The sequence below is a fragment of the Eubalaena glacialis genome, chromosome 7 (assembly GCF_028564815.1).
Source record: "Eubalaena glacialis isolate mEubGla1 chromosome 7, mEubGla1.1.hap2.+ XY, whole genome shotgun sequence".
NCBI lineage: Eukaryota > Metazoa > Chordata > Mammalia > Artiodactyla > Balaenidae > Eubalaena > Eubalaena glacialis.
The window spans coordinates 29782392-29800011 of NC_083722.1; the positions used below are offsets into that span (position 1 = coordinate 29782392).

At 42.0% G+C, this 17620-nt stretch overlaps 2 protein-coding genes across 5 annotated transcripts in view; one reads left to right on the forward strand and one right to left on the reverse strand.

Moving 5' to 3' along the window:
• PLA2G7 (phospholipase A2 group VII) overlaps positions 1-1052 on the forward strand; it is a 44179-nt gene extending 43127 nt beyond the window's left edge. For all 3 annotated transcript variants that reach the window (XM_061195005.1, XM_061195006.1, XM_061195007.1), the window contains 2 exons: positions 112-260; positions 698-1052. In XM_061195005.1, the coding sequence (XP_061050988.1) occupies positions 112-260; positions 698-840 (292 nt within the window). In that variant the 3' untranslated portion in view covers positions 841-1052. The remainder of the gene's footprint in view (positions 1-111; positions 261-697) is intronic.
• A 2614-nt stretch (positions 1053-3666) lies between these two features.
• Positions 3667-16118, reverse strand: TDRD6 (tudor domain containing 6). Of its 2 annotated transcripts, XM_061195008.1 has the most exons (4): positions 10058-16118; positions 8483-8607; positions 7119-7208; positions 3667-3696 (listed from the first exon to the last, which is right to left on the reverse strand). In XM_061195008.1, exons 1-4 carry the CDS (start codon positions 16116-16118, stop codon positions 3667-3669), a joined length of 6306 nt encoding a protein of 2101 aa, XP_061050991.1. The 2 variants fall into 2 exon arrangements, with proteins under 2 accessions (XP_061050991.1, XP_061050992.1); XM_061195009.1 differs by lacking the exon at positions 7119-7208.
• Between the last annotated feature and the right edge of the window lie 1502 nt (positions 16119-17620).

A 17620-nucleotide genomic window follows, 5' to 3' on the forward strand; every position in this document is an offset into this window, starting at 1 on the left:
TTCCTTGGTTTTCGTAAATAGGCCAACCAGGCCAACATCTTTCCTGCAGGGTAACTACAGAAATAATTTTGTCCAACAAAGTGATTTGTAAATGTCTCCTTTCTCTTTCAGGGGTTCAGTCCATCAGAATTTTGTTGACTTCACTTTTGCAACTGGCAAAATACTTGGCTACATATTCACACTGAAAGGAGAAATAGATTCAAATGTAGCCATGGGTCTTAGCAACAAAGCTTCCTTAGCATTCTTGCAAAAGCATTTAGGTAAGAAAGGGATCTTCTTTCCTGACATAAACCAGATGATTCTCAGGAAAAAACTGTCTATCTTAACTGTGCATGAGTCCCATTTTGACTGTTACCAGTTGGTTTACAATGGAACACTGCAGTCAGTCCATTTGAAAACAATTTAATTTTGCTGCTTTGCATACTATGCATCATAGGCAGCAAGCCTACCTGTTAGAGCTAATAGTCTTTCTGTGAAGCCTGGGGCGGATTTCCAAGCAGAGGATTCGGACAGCATAGTGCCTCAATCCCATCTGTCATTCGGATGTTGCAGCCACACAGAGCTCACACAGAGCACCTTGCCTCCATAATGGTGACGCAGTGTGGGTCGTTTGTGAGGCTAGGATGCCACCTAGAGGCACTGAACTGTTTAACACTTTCCAAAGTTCAATATGTTTAGTGACATTTGTATTTTACAGGACTTCAGAAAGATTTTGATCAGTGGGATTCTTTAATTGAAGGCGAAGATGACAATCTTATTCCAGGAACCAACATCGACACAACCAACCACCATGCCACCCTGCAGAACTCTACAGGAATAGAGAAGCCGAATTCAGATTAAAAGAGCTTTTTAAAAAGTCTTGTTTAAAAACTGTCTAAAAGTGTGTGTGTGTGTCTATGATTTTAATGTATTTTCTCAAATAACTCATATTTGAAAATGTAGGCTATACCACAATAGTGATTGAAGCTTGGATTAAGATTTTTTTCCTTTAAATGTAAAGAAAGACTGCTACATATAAAAATCATACCAGCCTAAATTTTAGTTTTACTAAAGTGATCCTTTCTCAGTGTCACAATAAAAAACTGATTTTACATTACTTTAATGGACAAGTATATTAAAACAGTATATTAAATCATGCCATTGAAAATGTGTTACAATGACCTAACACTCCCTAAAAACATAATAAAAACAGATTTTCTTGCCTCTTTTTTCTATTATAAGCAGTAGAATTGAGTTTTAGCAACATGGTCTTCTGGGTGGGATTTGGTAGCGCTTCCCTTTGACCTTGGGTCATGGTAAGAGAAATCAGACCAAGCGGATAATAAAGCCATTGCTTTACCGTGGGATGGGCGGGACTGCACAATTTCAATATAATGACTAAACGGGGAATGGATGGGGGTAAGAATATTGGTGACAAAGCAAAGGCAGCAGATTAAAGCAAGTTGGTAATTTGTTTGCATTTACTTTAATGGTTTACCTCTGAGGCACTCTATTTACTAAAGAAAGGTGCATAAGACAGGCCCACGATTCCAGCCATCACACATTAAATCACTGATTCACCCGAAGGCTGCAACAGATAAGAAAGGACATAATTTTAACTGTTTCATTTTCCACTAGTTTTATTGATATTTAATGAATGTTTTTAATTTTATATGTAGTAGTGGGAGGGGAAAAGCACAATAAATGGGGGTAAAAAGATAGCTGAAAGATTTGTGCACTTATGTTTCTGGGAGTCATGGAAAATGTATTTTGTTTCCCAAGGGGTATAAACATTTCTGCCACTCATCAGTTAAGTATATTTTGGTCTAAGAATGGTCTTGTTCCTATGAATTCTCCATAATTAAGTTTAATTAAAGCCTGTGTGAACAAGGATAATCAGTACTTAGTAAGCAAGCCTGGTTAACTATTCTATCCCTATTCCTTTTGCCCAGTTAATAAGTAACTGTGTTTTCTGATTTGGCACTCAGGCCTATCTTAATGTTTTAATGTGCAAAAACACTCATTTTGAGAAATATGATTTCTACTCTAACTGTTCAGATTAAACATTTTTAAAAGAGAGTTAAACTGCTTAGCATGAAACTGATGGCTTTCCATAATCCGACCCTAATGCATCTTCTCTGACCTTTTCTCCCAGTAATTAATTCACAAATATATCTCCTACATGAATGAGCTAAATGTGTCTAATCATTATCCCAGGAACAAGGAATATACTCATCTACCTCAATTACGTTTAATGCAGAACCCTCTCCTTTTTACTTATTGAAATTATACCCAACTTTTAAGGTTCTTAATTCTCACTATTCCCATCAGGCTTCAGGGTCTCATAATGTTTCATATACATACATCTTTTTCCCCATTCACATGTAGCAAACCTCCTTACTCATTTTAGAAATGGATAACCATTCCAATTGTACTGATGTCCCATTCAATAGCACCTCTTTAAAATCCTTTGTTGGTGGCACATGCTGATGCTGAAAGGAGAAAATAACTGCTGAAAGGATCCAGTGAGTTAAAGTTTAAAAAATACAACCTACTATAGCATACTGAGTATCTTTTGGGGGAAAGAAGGAAATATTTATCAAATGCCTACTCCTTTTCTGGCACTTTACATAAATTATTTCTAATCTTAAAACACTGCAAGAAAGGTTTTATTAACCCCATTTTACAGATGAGGAAGGTCAAGACTCAACAATGTTATAATAACCTACCCAGGTCACATATCTAGTAAGCAGCATATAGCTAAGATCTGTTTCCTAAAGCTAGGACCTATACTTTGCATACTACCACTTATGCAAAACCATGTTTTAAAAGCATGGGCTTTGAAGTTAGATGGGTCTAGGTTTGATCAAGCCTCCGAGATTTGCTAGCTCTTTGACATTAGGCAAATTATTTACCTTCTCTAAAAAGCTTCAATTGTCTCACCTATAAAATGTGGATAACATTAATATGCACCTCAGAATCAAGGATTAAATGAGAAAATGCATTTAAAGTACCAACTGAGTGATTAACACATAAAAGCTAACATTTAATATTACTATGTTTCCCCCAATTGTAGAATGGTGGTTCGTTCCATGACTACAGATATTCCAGAACCACAGATATTTCCTTTTTAATGAAATGACACCACTACACTTTTAAGGACAAACTTTATTCAAATCTTGTGTCATATTAGTATACTTCTAAATTCAAACAGAATATTAGTCAAAACTAGACAGAAAGGCAAAGCTTCAGAAAGAAAACAAAAATTTTGAAGGAGTTACTGCTAACAAAGCCATCCTCCCAAGTAGCATCATATAATACGCTTGTCATAAACCTATAATTTTCTATTTTAAACACTATATTCAGAAGAAACCCAAATAGGTTTTTTTGCAGTGTGAGTAATGTGTTAGCAAACTGTTTAGCAAAATAAATCCAACTGATTAGAAAGATAACACATTTAAAGGGAGAGGAAAGATCCCAGCTCCGTATATACAGAAATAGCACTATAAATACACTACACAGGCAGCCTGAGATCTGTTTTGTTTTTGACACATATCAAACTTTTCGAAACGACAACTTCTTATGATTACGTGCTCTCAATTTTCTGAAATATTCTGTTGGTCTGGGTGAGGTGGCACTTGTTTAAGAGCAGCTTCTGACTGATTGGCCACATTTATGGATGCACAGTTAAATCTCTATCGTCTCCAGACCTCTTTTCTGAAACAAGAAGAGAAAAACCTCAAGTTGACAAAGAAACATAAAAATAAGAATTTTTTTTTTTTTTTTTTTGTGGCGGGGGGCCATGCTGCAGCGTGCAGGACCTTAGTTCCCCAAGCAGGCTCGAACCTGTGCCCCCCGCAGTGGAAGCGCCGCGTCCTAACCCGTGGACCGCCAGGGAAGTCCCAAGAAAATTCTTTACATGGATGCTACCATGACAAAATTTATGTCCTCTAAAAATGGGGAGAGAGAAGTGATGAGCATTCTAATTACTACAGGGAACTATTCTGACTGACGTGATTTTTAAAAATATTTTGGTCCTCACATTGTACCTATTATCATATAAAACTTCTCTAAAAAGGTTATGAAATTGGCATATTTTATATTTTTCTAGGATGATATTTGGCAAGGCTGATAACCAATTAGTTCTTTGTTCTCTTTCATTAGTGCGTATTTTTCACATAATACTAAAGTCACCAAAAGATGATTTCATTCTCTATGTGCCTCAATCTAAGAATCAGTGTGCTACTTACAAACAAGATCATGCAATAACCAGGAACATCCAAAAAACGGAATCATCGTATACACTAAAAATCTCAAAAGAAATTCCAAGAGATTACTTAACAAAGATCATTTGAACATCTGAGCTAACACTGAAAAAATCCTTTAAAATATGAATTTATCATACACCTTCAAGATTAATTCAATCAACAAATTCCCTGTATTTCAAGAAATCCTCTTCTTGTTTACTTATCACCATTTTTAGCTGAAGTGGTTTTTATTTTCCTACTACTAACATCCAAGGAAATGGATGAACCATTTTTACTTGAGGGATTCAGGGTAATCGTACCTTAAAGACTTGGCAATTCTGGTTGGTAAAAGTATTTTGTTTTAAAAACACAAGTTACCTTTGACCACTGCCTATCATCCAATGACAGGCAGTAAAGATCTTTTCCCACTGTCCGGAATACAGCCTAACAAAAGAAACCTTTGGATTACTACCACTTCTTCATTATAAATACAAAATAATTAAAATCAGAAAGGGGACCATAGATACACCAGAAAAATGGTGAACAACAAAAAGTAATCCTATTAAGACTATGCCAATTTGATTTTATAATGAAGAATAACGTCAAGTATATTTTCTATTCTTCAAATACCCATTTATTTGTAATATCTCCACTGTAGCATTCCATGCAGGGACTAAAGTGTCCTTTTCCAATTTTCAGCTTTCAAGAGGTGAAGAAGGTCAATGATTTTTTTTTTTTTTTAATTTATTTTATTTATTTATTTATGGCTGTGTTGGGTCTTCGTTTCTGTGCGAGGGCTTTCTCCAGTTGCGGCAAGCGGGGGCCACTCTTCATCGCGGTGCGCGGGCCTCTCACTATCGCGGCCTCTCTTGTTGCGGAGCACAGGCTCCAGACGCGCAGGCTCAGTAATTGTGGCTCACGGGCCCAGCTGCTCCGCGGCATGTGGGATCTTCCCAGACCAGGGCTCGAACCCGTGTCCCCTGCATTGGCAGGCGGATTCGCAACCACTGCGCCACCAGGGAAGCCCTGATTTTTTTTATAGTGAACAAATTCAATGACCTAAATGTCCAACAAGAGGAGAAATGGTTTAATGAATCATTGTCCAGTAATGTCATGTAATATTATGCAGCTATGGCCTTCTGGTTGCAGCCAAGATGGAGTAAGCTGACTTACACTGATTACAATGGAAAATTCTGGAAAGAATACAAAAAGCAACTACCTGAGGCTTCTGAAAAGTAAATGGGATCAGAAATATAGAAGGACTGTAGTAAAAACTTGAATAACGACCCAAAACAGGGGTGAGTTTCACAGGGTTGTTGGGTTTTCTGGGTTTTTTTTTTTTCTCTTTTTTTCTTCCTTTTCTCTTGTTTTTTGACCAGATGTTGGGCCAAATCAGAGCTGCCAGGCTGGGGTGGGCAGCAAAACTGGGCGAAATCCCCTCTTTCTAGCCAGTGGAGTGGGGAAAGAGGCCCCGAATACTAAAGGGTGGGGCGTGGCGGGGAAATCCCTTCACTGTTTTTCTTTTTTTCTGCACAGCAGTCACAGCGCAGGCACCTACAAATCTGAGAGAAGATGCTGGCCGGTGGATTGAGGAAAACAGCCCTTTGTTATCTGAAGAGTCGAGAGGCGGGAGGGGGTGTGTGTGGGGGGGGTTTCTCTCTCTTTTCTCTATCTGCTTCACACCAGAGGCAGGCCTGTCAAACACAGCTGCCTGGTCAGCACCCAGGGAAACACTGGGAGAAGCATGCTCTCTGGCCAGAGGACCAGGAAATGGGGCCCCTGGGGGCTGAATAAGAGAGGACCCTTGGAGCCACAAAGTATGGAGGAAATCTCAGAGAGGAAAGGAATTGGAAAATTTGAACCCCTAATATTATCTGTGAACCTAAGGTCATCCCGAACGATGCAAATGCAGAACAGAATAAAGAAAAGAAAAGCATAGCTAAGTCTTTAACCCCTGAGTGACTGTATAAACCTCTGCCCAAGTTCTAGACTAACCCCTCCGTGGCTTATGCCCTGGGCAGACCCAAACATTATAGCAAAGACGTTGAAGACTAAACTGACACTGGAACCACCAAACACAGAGAGAGAGAGAGAGAACTTGTGGTATGAACCTAATCAGGTTGACCACCTGCTAAAACAAAAACTTTAACATTTTCCAGAAGATTTTAACAGCCTCCAAAGTCTTACAACATCATATTCAAAGCATTCAGAATATAATCCAAAATTACTCAACATACAACGAATGAGGAAAGGCTAATCATTTCTTAAGACAATCAGTAGATGAAAACCCTGCCATGACGAGATACTGGAACTACCAGATACAGATTTTGTAGCAAGAAGTTCAAAGAACTGCAAACAGGATAAACTCAAATGTCTAGACATATCATAACAGCATGTGAGATTGCCTACCATATAATCTTAAATGAAGAACACAGAATATAAAACTGAATGTACAATGAAATCAACCATGTTCAAAATATGTAGATGATATATGTATATTCCATATAAACAGAAAGATTATTAAAGAAAACCAAACTGATCAGTCCGTTTGCCTTTGGAAGGATGTCTTACAGGTGATTGGTACTTCCTCTTTTTAACTTTGCCATATTCCCAGATTTTCTGCATCAAACGTATTTCATAAAGGTCACAAATGCCAAACAATTTTCTTTTTTTTAAATCCCAAAATGAAAATCAATGAGTAAAACATTAATAAGAGATACTGGGCATAAAATCTAGAAACATTGCGTTATTGCTATTTTCCACTGTTATTATTACAATAGTAGTATTTTTTCCTCTATTATTCCTAAGCACAAGGGCTTTGGAAATAGTTCCAGTCACCTTTCAGAATGAAAGAGAACACTCTCATTAATTACTATTTACATAAACCCATACCTCACATGGACTCTTATCCAATTTGGGTATACCATTCCAGACATTCTCAGGGTTCACTACCTCTTCCATACCATTTGAAAGGTTCAAAACCTACAGGAGAAAAAAAATAGTAAAAACTGGTCATTCCAAAAGCTGTAACTGATTTATGTACCACAGCAACCATTTTTAAAATGAAATACTTTAAAAGGTAATTAAATGATTTTATTAAACATCAATATTACATTTCAACTCAATGGTACTTCAGTTCAAAAAACGTACATTGAGTATCTATGCCTAGAGATCAAAGGCATAAAATTTAGATCTCAAGAAGTTCAAAATTTGGTGGAGAAACAGACCACTAGGCAGACAATTACAATACAGTGTAGGAAGTACAGACTCCTGCAATAGGAGGTATAGGAATACAATACAGGTATAAAGCTTTTGTTGGCGGGGAACAGAGAGGAGTGAAGAGATGGAGAGATTTAGAAATTAATGCTAGTGAATGCTGCCTGGAAGAGGCAATGGCTAATCTTTTAAAGATAAGTGGAAATTAACCAGTTTGGGAAGGGGACAGAATACAGGCAAATAGAACTGCATTATTAACTATATCAAAGAAGCCAAACACAAGAGTATATATAAGAGAAATCAAGCAGTATGGTGTTCATCTAATATAAGATACAAAACCCAAAGGAGTAAGACCTAAGGCTGGAGAGGTACACGCATGCTCAACCCCAGAGAACCTCCTGTGGCGTGTTAATGACTTTTCTAGACTTGAGGATCTCAAATTTTCATGGTGCAAGAGTATACATTCCTGGTCCTTCCCCTGGAAATTCTCAATCAGCCAGCCAGGGCAAGGTCCAGGAATCTATCAATACATTGAAGAAATGTGCCAGGTGATTCTGATTAAGGTGGTTTTCAGACCACAGGAAAAACACAGTCTACTGGAGGTTTCCAAGAGGTTTTCCACAAGCAAATGATGGAGTCAGATTTGCATTTGACAAACTCCACACTGGCAGTGTGGAGAATCAACTGAATAAAGACGAGAAGTAAACCAATAGAAGGTTATTAGAGGCATCTAGCTGTGAAATGAGAGACTTAATCAAGACAGTGGCATTAGGTATAAAAAGTTTTAACTAAGAGATAAGAAGTGGAAAGTGCAGAACTCAGTGACTGATAGATAGGATTTCGGGAGTAAGGGAGATGAAAGAGCCTTGGATGCTTATACATGAACTTTTAAAATGATTTTTGCACTGCATCAAATTATCAGGCGGAATGAGCAGGTAAATAATCTATTCAATTGGATTTTCTAGTCTGATAAAGTTTGGTAAAATTTCCTTAACAATCTGCAAGTACATTTTGAGACAAAGTACTTCAGTTTTACATACCCTTGTGCCTTCTTCAGCTATTTCCAAAATCTCACATTTAGACCACGTGTTTCTTAGACTTGACCACACAACACATTTGGATCCGACAGTAAATCCTTTCAGAGTGTAGGTGTTCTCTGGTTGAGCTGCCAGATTGAATAGAGCAAGACTCAATGCATACCTCTTAATTCCTTAAAGATATGCAAGCAAAGCATTTCCCTAACATGCATTTACTATTCTTGTATCATCAATATCACATATGGTACAACATGTTCTAAGTCTCCCTCCCTCGATTTTATTTTTAAATTCTTCCAGTGGCCCTTCCCCGTATAATTCCTTACCGCTCTCCTCAAAAAACACGACCATGATGTGCTGTTTTTTTAAGGATGTGAATCTGATTTCTAACATTGAGAGTTACTACTTAAAGCTGGCTATTATTGCCACATGTAACGTGGTCTGTGGTTACAACAGCCATTTCTACAGCAAAGCAACATGGTACATACAAGTGAGCAGACATTTTTATCACAAAGCTGTTACTTATTATTAAAATGTGACAATGAGGACTAAAAATCCAGGGTGGTATTTAAATAAATTACCATACATCCACAGGATGGCATACTACAAAACTAAAATATTTTTGAAAGCATATTTAAGGGATTAAAATGCAGGATTCAACACTGTATGACAGTATGATCTCTAGTTAGTTTTTTAAACTGTATGTAAGTAGACACACACAAAAAGGGTGAGAAACGTCAGGAAGGAAGTATATACATCATCATAGCATTCACAGTGGCCATTTCTTGGTGGTGGGATTATGATGATTTTCATTCTCCTTAGTCTATTGTTTTCTCTATTTTGTACAATGGCTCAAATCTAATAATATAAAAATTGACACTTAAAAAGTCTAACATTGAGTATTTTTAAAAACCCTAAAAGATAGCTATTTTGTGTAACTTTCAAATCTCGTTAAGTAGCCAAGAAAATAGCAGCAAAAATAATTTATAAAAAAGTTAATGACAATAAATGTTCTCCAATATTTACTCATGGCTGTAAACTTTCTTGATTAATACAGGCTCCCTAACTCCGTTTTTTTAAGGGCTTCTAAACGAATGGCAAGGTATATGATGAAGCAAAACAGTTATAATTCTTAAAACTGTGCTGAAATGATCCCTACTGTAAATTCATGCCTACATTATGCTTGGCAAAGGAACACTGTATTTTTCAAAACTTACCAAAAAACATAACCTCTTGATCTTAGAGATGATTTGTTTATATTTTAAATGTGATTACTTTTTGGAGACACAGACTTGAAGCATTCTATTTTTAAAAGCAAAATTAATAATTCAGCATTCCACCCAGCATGTAAAGAATTATTTTACATTGATTTTACTACTTAATTACCCATGTTTAAAATACCCTTCGTAAAATCCAAATCTGATTCTCTTCTCAGGTTTTAATCTTCCCTCCCCCAAATTAATATTTTAAAAATTCAAATAAGAATTATTCTCTTTTCTTTAAAACAAATAAGTACTTTTCACTAAGTTAAGTAAAAGCGAATGGGAAAAAACAACAACAACAACAAAAAAACGCACATACCCGAGACATGATCTGGTAAAGCGTGATTGTGTTTCCTTCTGGGTTCTTCTTCAGAAAACACAGAGTTCAACGATGACATGGCATCTCTAAACAGAGATATATATTCTGTAAATTCTTCTTTATAGATAGTCATTTCAATCTGCATCTTGGCATAGCAAGTCTTTCCGTGCTGGCACAGCCTATGCTCCTCATCAAAGCATTCCGCACAACTGGACCTTCTTGTGTCGTCAGCACACAGGGATTCTTGGGTTTTCTGACTAACTCTTAAAGACAAAGGGTTTATTTTGTCCTCTAGACACAGCTGGGCTGTAGGTAATTCTAGTTCAGGCTGTTTCTCAGCTTCACAGTTGAGGGGCAGTAGCCCTGGCAATGGTGGTAGGGTGGCCGCTGGGTCACAGCCTTGGGGAAGAGGCACAGACAGAGGCACCAGGCCCAGCTCTTCTTTCTCATCATCTGCGACTAAGGAATGCTGCAATTCAATGGATTCCAGCTCCAGGAATTCTTTGGACTCATCATCAGGAGAAAGCACCACCTCAAGGGAATTCAGTTCCAGTACCTCCTTTGTTTCGGTGGCATGTGGTAACAATGTGCTAAATCCTGTAATTAGGTATTTATCATCAAACTTTGCTTTGTCACCCAGATGGCACTCGACTTTACCTTCCAGCAACTCAGTGCCAATTTCTTCTTTGCCTGGGTTTTCAAAAGTTTCAAAAATGTTATCAGTTTCGGGGTCAAAGAATTTACCTGGTTTGATTTCAATGATGTTTAAGTCTTTGTCAATTCTTTCCAAGAGCTTACCTGTCTGTGATTCGACACAGAGTGCTTTCTCTTGTCCAGCTTTGCTACTTGGTTTCTGAAGTCCAACATCGGGACTGGGGGACCCAAGAGCTCCCTTTATGTCTGGGCCATTTTTTTCATAGGGCAGGTCACTGTCACTCATACCAATCTTAGAATATTTCTTCATTTTCTCACTAATACTTTCGCCTTTGCTTTTCAAGTCAACGATGGCTAAAAGGATATCACAAACATCCCTTTTGATTTCTAATATTGTTATCTCCAACATATCTTCTGTTACTATTTCATAAAAGTAGTCATTTCCCTCTTGAGGGCATGCACCTTCTGAAATATTAAATCCTGAGAGGCAACATGGAAAGGCTTGCATGGGAACTGCCAACAGTTCAGAAGGGATGTTCCAGAGGGCTTTGGGGTCCACACAGTCTTCAACGTTTCCAAAGTCCACAAGCCTGATGGACACAAGAGAATCTTCACAAATATTGGTGACAAGCGCCCTGTAATAATGCCCGTCTTCTCTGTATCTCACTATGCAAGGATCTCCAATATGAGGGCAGGGGATGCAGCTTCTCCAAGCTGTCACCTGCTCTCCAGCAGTTTGTACTTCCACTTCTAAATACTGAAGTTTCTCTGTGTCCGCAAACTGACACCAAAAATATTCAGGTCCATCGATCACCGTGGCATAAGCTCTTATCATCTTCATCTTTGGATTATACCAGTTAAGAAATACAGAAGTGTCTACGTCTGTTTTGTTGACAGACTTTGAACAGGCACCTTTAATTATTTGGGTAGAAAGTCCTATTTGAGATTTTTCACTGAAAGCATATCTGCTCATCATATCTTCTGCTATGATCCCATGTTCATCAGCAAGGATAACTTCCCATTTGTCTTGAAATTGAACAAATTCGCATCTTACTTGAGCCTCCTCTGTCCTTCGGGAAAAGTAATGCATCATTTCCTTATGGTTTAAAATCTTAGGAGCCCCAAGTCCCCTTAAGGAACAGTGAATGCACAGTCCGGGTAATAGTGCATTAACAAGGTCAAGTTTGCCTATTGTGTTGGTGTGAACCACAGAAACATTGCCATAATCTATAAACTGCACAGAGAGAAGGTCATTGGGTTGTTGTTCCTTGACCACAGCACGATACCATAAATTGTCTTCTGGGAAAACAGCACATATTATATCTCCTCTTCGCAAAGGTGGGCCTGCATAATATTCAGGCCTTGTTCTAACAGTGTTTAACCTCTCTGAAAGACGATTAATTTCAGCCTCATCTTCTGTTAGTTGAACATAAAAGTCTGAAAGGTCATTTATATGAGAAACATACACAGTTGTTTTAAAGCCAGGCATTATAGTCTTCTGAGGGAACTCAGAAAATTTTAGAGGCAAACCTTTGTTACATGAATCTCCTATTTTTCTCTCTGGAAGAGTGGCTTCTAGTTTTGTGGCTTTCAAAGGGGGCTCAGACGAACTTTCTAATTTCTTTTCTACTGGTAATGGAGACACTTGATTATTTTTATTTGCCACAGAGTCCTGATATTGAGTGACTAAGTTTGTCTTCATTGAACTGCATAAAAATTTGAGTTCCTTACATGCTGAGCTCATCTTAGGTTTGTATGATTCTCCTAAGATCGCCATACTGTCTGATTTGTTCTCTATTGATTTACTTAAATACTCTGTAGGTGACAACTTCACAGCTTCCTTTTTTGCTTCAAGAGTTTCAGTTGTAGAGAGGAGTGATTCACTTTCTTTTTTTCTTGTCCCACCTTTGGAACCCAGGAGTCCTAACTTCTCATTAATATTAGCATTAATTTGAATACTGTCATCGTATAGTTCTATAATCAGTCTTCCATCTGGATCCTTTGCTACAACCAAAGCCTTCAATGACTTATCTGAAATAGTCTCCTGAAACTGCATTGTAACTTCTTCTGGTATGTGATCAGGAATATCAGATAATGAACATTTAATGGCTTGCATGGGCAAAAGTAAGACGTCATATGCATCGCTAGGTATTGGAAGCAGATCATGATTTGTTACCACATAAATATTCCCAAAATCAACAAAGAAGACTTTATTTGGTTCTTTTTCTATGATTATCCCCCTATACCAGTTTCCGTCAGTATACCTGGCAAGGCACAATGTGCCAGGGACCAAGGCAGATGTTTTTAAATTCAGCAAAACTTTACTTAATTGTGTAATATGATATGACAACTGTTCTAAAATATTTGCATTTCTTCCCAGCTGGCAATAAAATGTCCAAGGGTCATCGACATGTGTTATATACACTGATTCTTCACTTCCAATTTTCATATCATGTGCAGAATAGTAGTAAGAATGGAGCTGAACAGAGGGCTCCAGAGGCTTCTGAAGTTTTACTGGTCTTGCAAGTCTCTGTTCTACCAAAAAATGGCATGCGCTCTGGAAAGGTGTCAGCAAATCCACGACATTAAACAGTTCTTCAATGTGAATGGAAGCCAAAGCAAATATTGTGCATTTTAATTCTAGATTGTCTTCCCATGCCTTATGCACAAATTCACTAAAAGCTTGGATTGCCTTTTCATCCCAAACAAAAGAATTGTGACCCATTGGTTGAATTAAATTATAAAGGCTGCACCTAAAAGCTTGAACCTTAACCTTGAGAAACTCTTCACTAATTGAATAAATATTCTTCACAGATACCGTTTCTTTGTCTCCATAATCTACAAATATGACGTTGACATGCTCTGAAGACTGTGCCCCAGTAATCAGAGCTCTGGACCATTTTCCATTTGCTGTTCGTTTTGCCAAACAAGCAGGGGTGGTTCCCTGGTAGGGGGTAGCTGTATTCTTGCAATGGTCCTGAATACTACACATTAGCGCTTTAAATCCTTCTATGTTCCTGGTCAGCTGGCACCAGAAATAGCCAGGGTTTTCAATATGAGACACTTTGACTTCTACTGTACTTCCAACTTCTAGTTCCTCTTTACAAGAAGAGCCTGGCTTAATGTCCAAGAAATTCTGTACAAGAGGAGAATAAACAGACACTCTTTTCTCTTTGTCCTGTAGAACTAGTCCAGTTGAAACGTTTGTCACAACTGTTGTGTCATTCACAGTTTCTGGAACAGCCGTAGTTTCACCCTCTCTCTTGACTTTGTGTTCTACTTCCTTCTTGGCAGAAGATATTTTGTTATTGTCTGCAGTAAAATGGTTTGAAACATGCCCTGGAGAGTGGGCACTCATGCAAATATTTTCCTTTGTTTCAAATTCCTGATACTTGGCAAATCCAGCCTGAGCAATTACCTTACTAATGTTTTCTTCCCCTGTTCTTGATTCATCAAGAATCTCAATAACATACTGACTATCCTGCTTATCAAGGACATGGATAACTAATTCTTTGTGGAGCACAGTCTTTTTAAAAAAGGAAATTGCCTCCTGGCTCCAATTTTTTCCCAAAGGCCAAATATCAGACAGGGTGCACCTCACGGCCAGTATTGGTAGCCGCCTAAACTGAGGGAGCAGCATTCTCACATCATACCGGTCCATATTTTCTGAATTGCCCCGGTCAACGAAGAACACATCCACACTCTTGTCGTCTAATCGGGTGACCATAGCCCGATAATAGCCACTTTCTTTCCATTTCACACAGCAAAGGTCATCGGCTTCAGGTTTCAAAACAACGCCGTCCAGCTTACTGGCAGAGGCATAGAAACTACACATTCTCCTCATCAATTTGCTGAAGGTGCCGTTGTGTTTCCTCAACCTAATCCAAAACTCAGAAGGATTTTTCACAAACTCCACCTGGGCGTCATAGAAGGCGTTCATCTTTAACCTGATAGATCTCAAGGCTGGGAGTGAAATCTCTTCATCCACTTCTTCAGCAGGAGATTGAGACTGAAAAGCTGTTTCCGGTTCCTCCTCCCCGCCCCCCTCTTCCTCCTCTATTCCCTGGCTCTGAAGGAATCGGTCAGCCAAGCAACAGGACTGTACTCCGAACACACAGTTAAGATTAATCCCATCTTCTCCATAGAGGGTGACGTAATACACATGCTCAAAGGAAGAGTAAAATTCAATCTTTGCGTTCACTGCCTGGCCCAGCAACAGTGCCTTCAGGTCACTGACCTGTGACCGAGACCAGCCTCTGCCACCGTCCCAGAGTCCGTACAAAGCGCAAGGGTATGTCACCACGGGCATTCGAAAATATTCGGGCAGCAAGTAGCGAAGGCTACTACAACTCACTAACTCCTTCCTTCCATAGTCCACATGAAGTACCTGGGCACAGCGCTGGGGCCGGAAAGTCTCAAGCAGGAGCGCTCTGTACCAATGTCCATCCAACCCGCAGGCTGCGCACGGAGAGCCCGGCTTGTCTGGGCTCTCCTCCCTCTCCTCCCAGGTGGCACTGGTATAGTTCTCATCCCCTGTCCCGGGGGAACCCCTATATATCTGGGCCATGCTCTCGGAGAGGCGGTGGATCTCCTGCGAGAGGCTGCGGAGCTGGCAGTGAATGCGGTGGGGATGGCACACCTGGGTGACCACCACGGGCTCCGTCACGCCCAGCTGCAGCTGGGGGTAGAAGTAATCCAGGGCAGGCTGCTCCTGCTTGGGCGGGATTCGCGGGACGGCCGGGGCCCCAGGGCCCAGGACAGCCGCGGTGGCCGAGAGGTAGCGCTTGAGCAGGGAGCGGAAAAGGCCGTCGGGCACCTGCCGGGCCAGGCCGAGCTCCTGCATCTGCTGGGACAGCTCAGGCACCTCCAGGAGGACCAGGCGGTGGAGAAGCAGCACGTCCAGGACCCGTCCGTTCATCTCCTTGCCCTGCAGGTTGCGAAGGAAGTCCACGGCGCTGGCAGCCCAGTGCCGGGGCTCGCCCCCGCCGCCGCCCGCAGGCACCAGGCCAGCCAGCACGCAGCCCAGCACCTCCGATGGCAGGTGGAAGAACTCACTGCGCCCAGGCGCCAGCGAGCCCGCGCCGGCCGTGATGGTGCGACCCTCGTCCAGCAGGAAGACGCGGCTCTCCTGCGCCTGCCGGCTGACCACGCGGCCGCGGTGCCACCGCAGACCCGCCTGCACCAGGCACAGCTCGCCCGGCGAGGCCGAGGTGCCGCCCAGGGCCCACGGGCCGCGCGCGGCCGCCGCCGCTTCCTGGATCTCCCGACTCAGCCTCACGTACTCGTCCCGCCGCTCGCCCACCAGCCCCCAGAGCTGCACGGGGATCACCTCGGGCTGCACGTCCACGAAGGACACCCGCAGCACCAGCGAGGCCCCCGGCGTCGGCAGCCCGGGCGTTGAGCACATCTCTGCCGCGCCGCCCGGCCCGCGAAGCCCCCGCGCCGCTGGAAGGAGAGCCCCGCAGACTCGGGCTCGCAGGACACACGGACTGGGAAGGACACCCAGCCGGGCGTCCCCGCCGCAACGCCGCCTCCGGGCCTCCCGGACTCGCGCTGACTGGTAAGACCCTGCGGCCCGACCAACCGCCCACGGTTGCGCCGCAGCGCAGGCATTTGTAGCGCGAGGCGGCCAGGCTTCCGGCCGCGGGCGGCGGGCGGGCCTGCGTGGGCGGTGGGGCGGAGCCGGGCCCGGGGGTGGCGGCGGGGACCGGTGCTGGGGGGCGCAGGAGGGGCCTCGAGGGCCGAGACGTGGCGGGATCCGGACGCCACCTGCCTCTTCTCAGAGCGCCTTCGACTCTGGAGCACGCAGGGAGTCGGCCGGGCCTGGGGCGGCGGCGAGGCCCAGAGCACACAGGGACCGCCTTTTCGGCCGTCCGGCTGAGCCCGACGAAGCCCGGCGAGCCCGGCGCGGTGCTAGCCATTGCAGAACCGGGAGGAGAAAGGGAGGCGCCCACCGCACGTTCTGGGCGTTGGGCCGGAATTCTCGGAGGCCCGGGGCGCTCCCGCTGCGGGCCGCGCGGTGGCGCTTGCGCCCCCGGGGCAGGGCGTTGGCTGTGTGCTCTCAGCGTTGTGGCCTCGAGCAGGTCGCTGACCGTCTCTTCTATGAACCTGTTTGATCGCCTGGATGGCTACAGTTGTGATAAAGGTTAAATTAAATAAAGTATGAGAGTATATGAAGACTGTTAAATGTTTCTTTCCCCACGATTACCCGGTGTGAGTTTCTTTGCTGTTTCGTTTGCCCACTTTGCAGGCCTTTAGTCTTCATTTACGCACGGAGCTAGCACAGAACTGGGCTCAGAGAAGGAGGTCAAGAGTCATGGAAGAAACATGACTTCCAAAGCTTACTGTATCTGCTATGGCGGAGGGCCTCTTGGCTGGACTGTCGTTCTTTTTCCCACCTAAATCTTACCAAGGTAACCCTTAGGAGACTCTGTTTGTCAACGGGAAGGAGAATGGAAAAGTGCAGGCAAACTAGGCGTAACTCCCAGAGTTACTACATTTGTGCTGAAATGTTTGTTCATTGGCAAAGTTAGGCACAGTCCTAGGGGTTTCTCATACTTTTCCACTTCACTTTTTCACATTTTGAAATGTCATCAAATTTAATAATAGATGAAATCAAGACAGTGCTTAATATAACCCTGGCCTGACAGTGTAAATCTCAGTGTCTTCAGTCTATCCAGATTAGAGGTTGCCAGGTGCTTCCAAAGCCTCCCGTGCTTGCTATGCAGTTTCACATTGTGTGGCAGTTGTCCTTGATCACTCCGTCATCCCACCAGCTTGAAAGAGCCTTTTGGCAAGAACTGTTTGTTGCATTCCTGGAATCGAGCAGGGGGCTGAGGCAATAAATACTCGCCGAATGAATATATGAAAGAATGATTTTGATTTCTCTAAAATGTTAGACTTTTACCT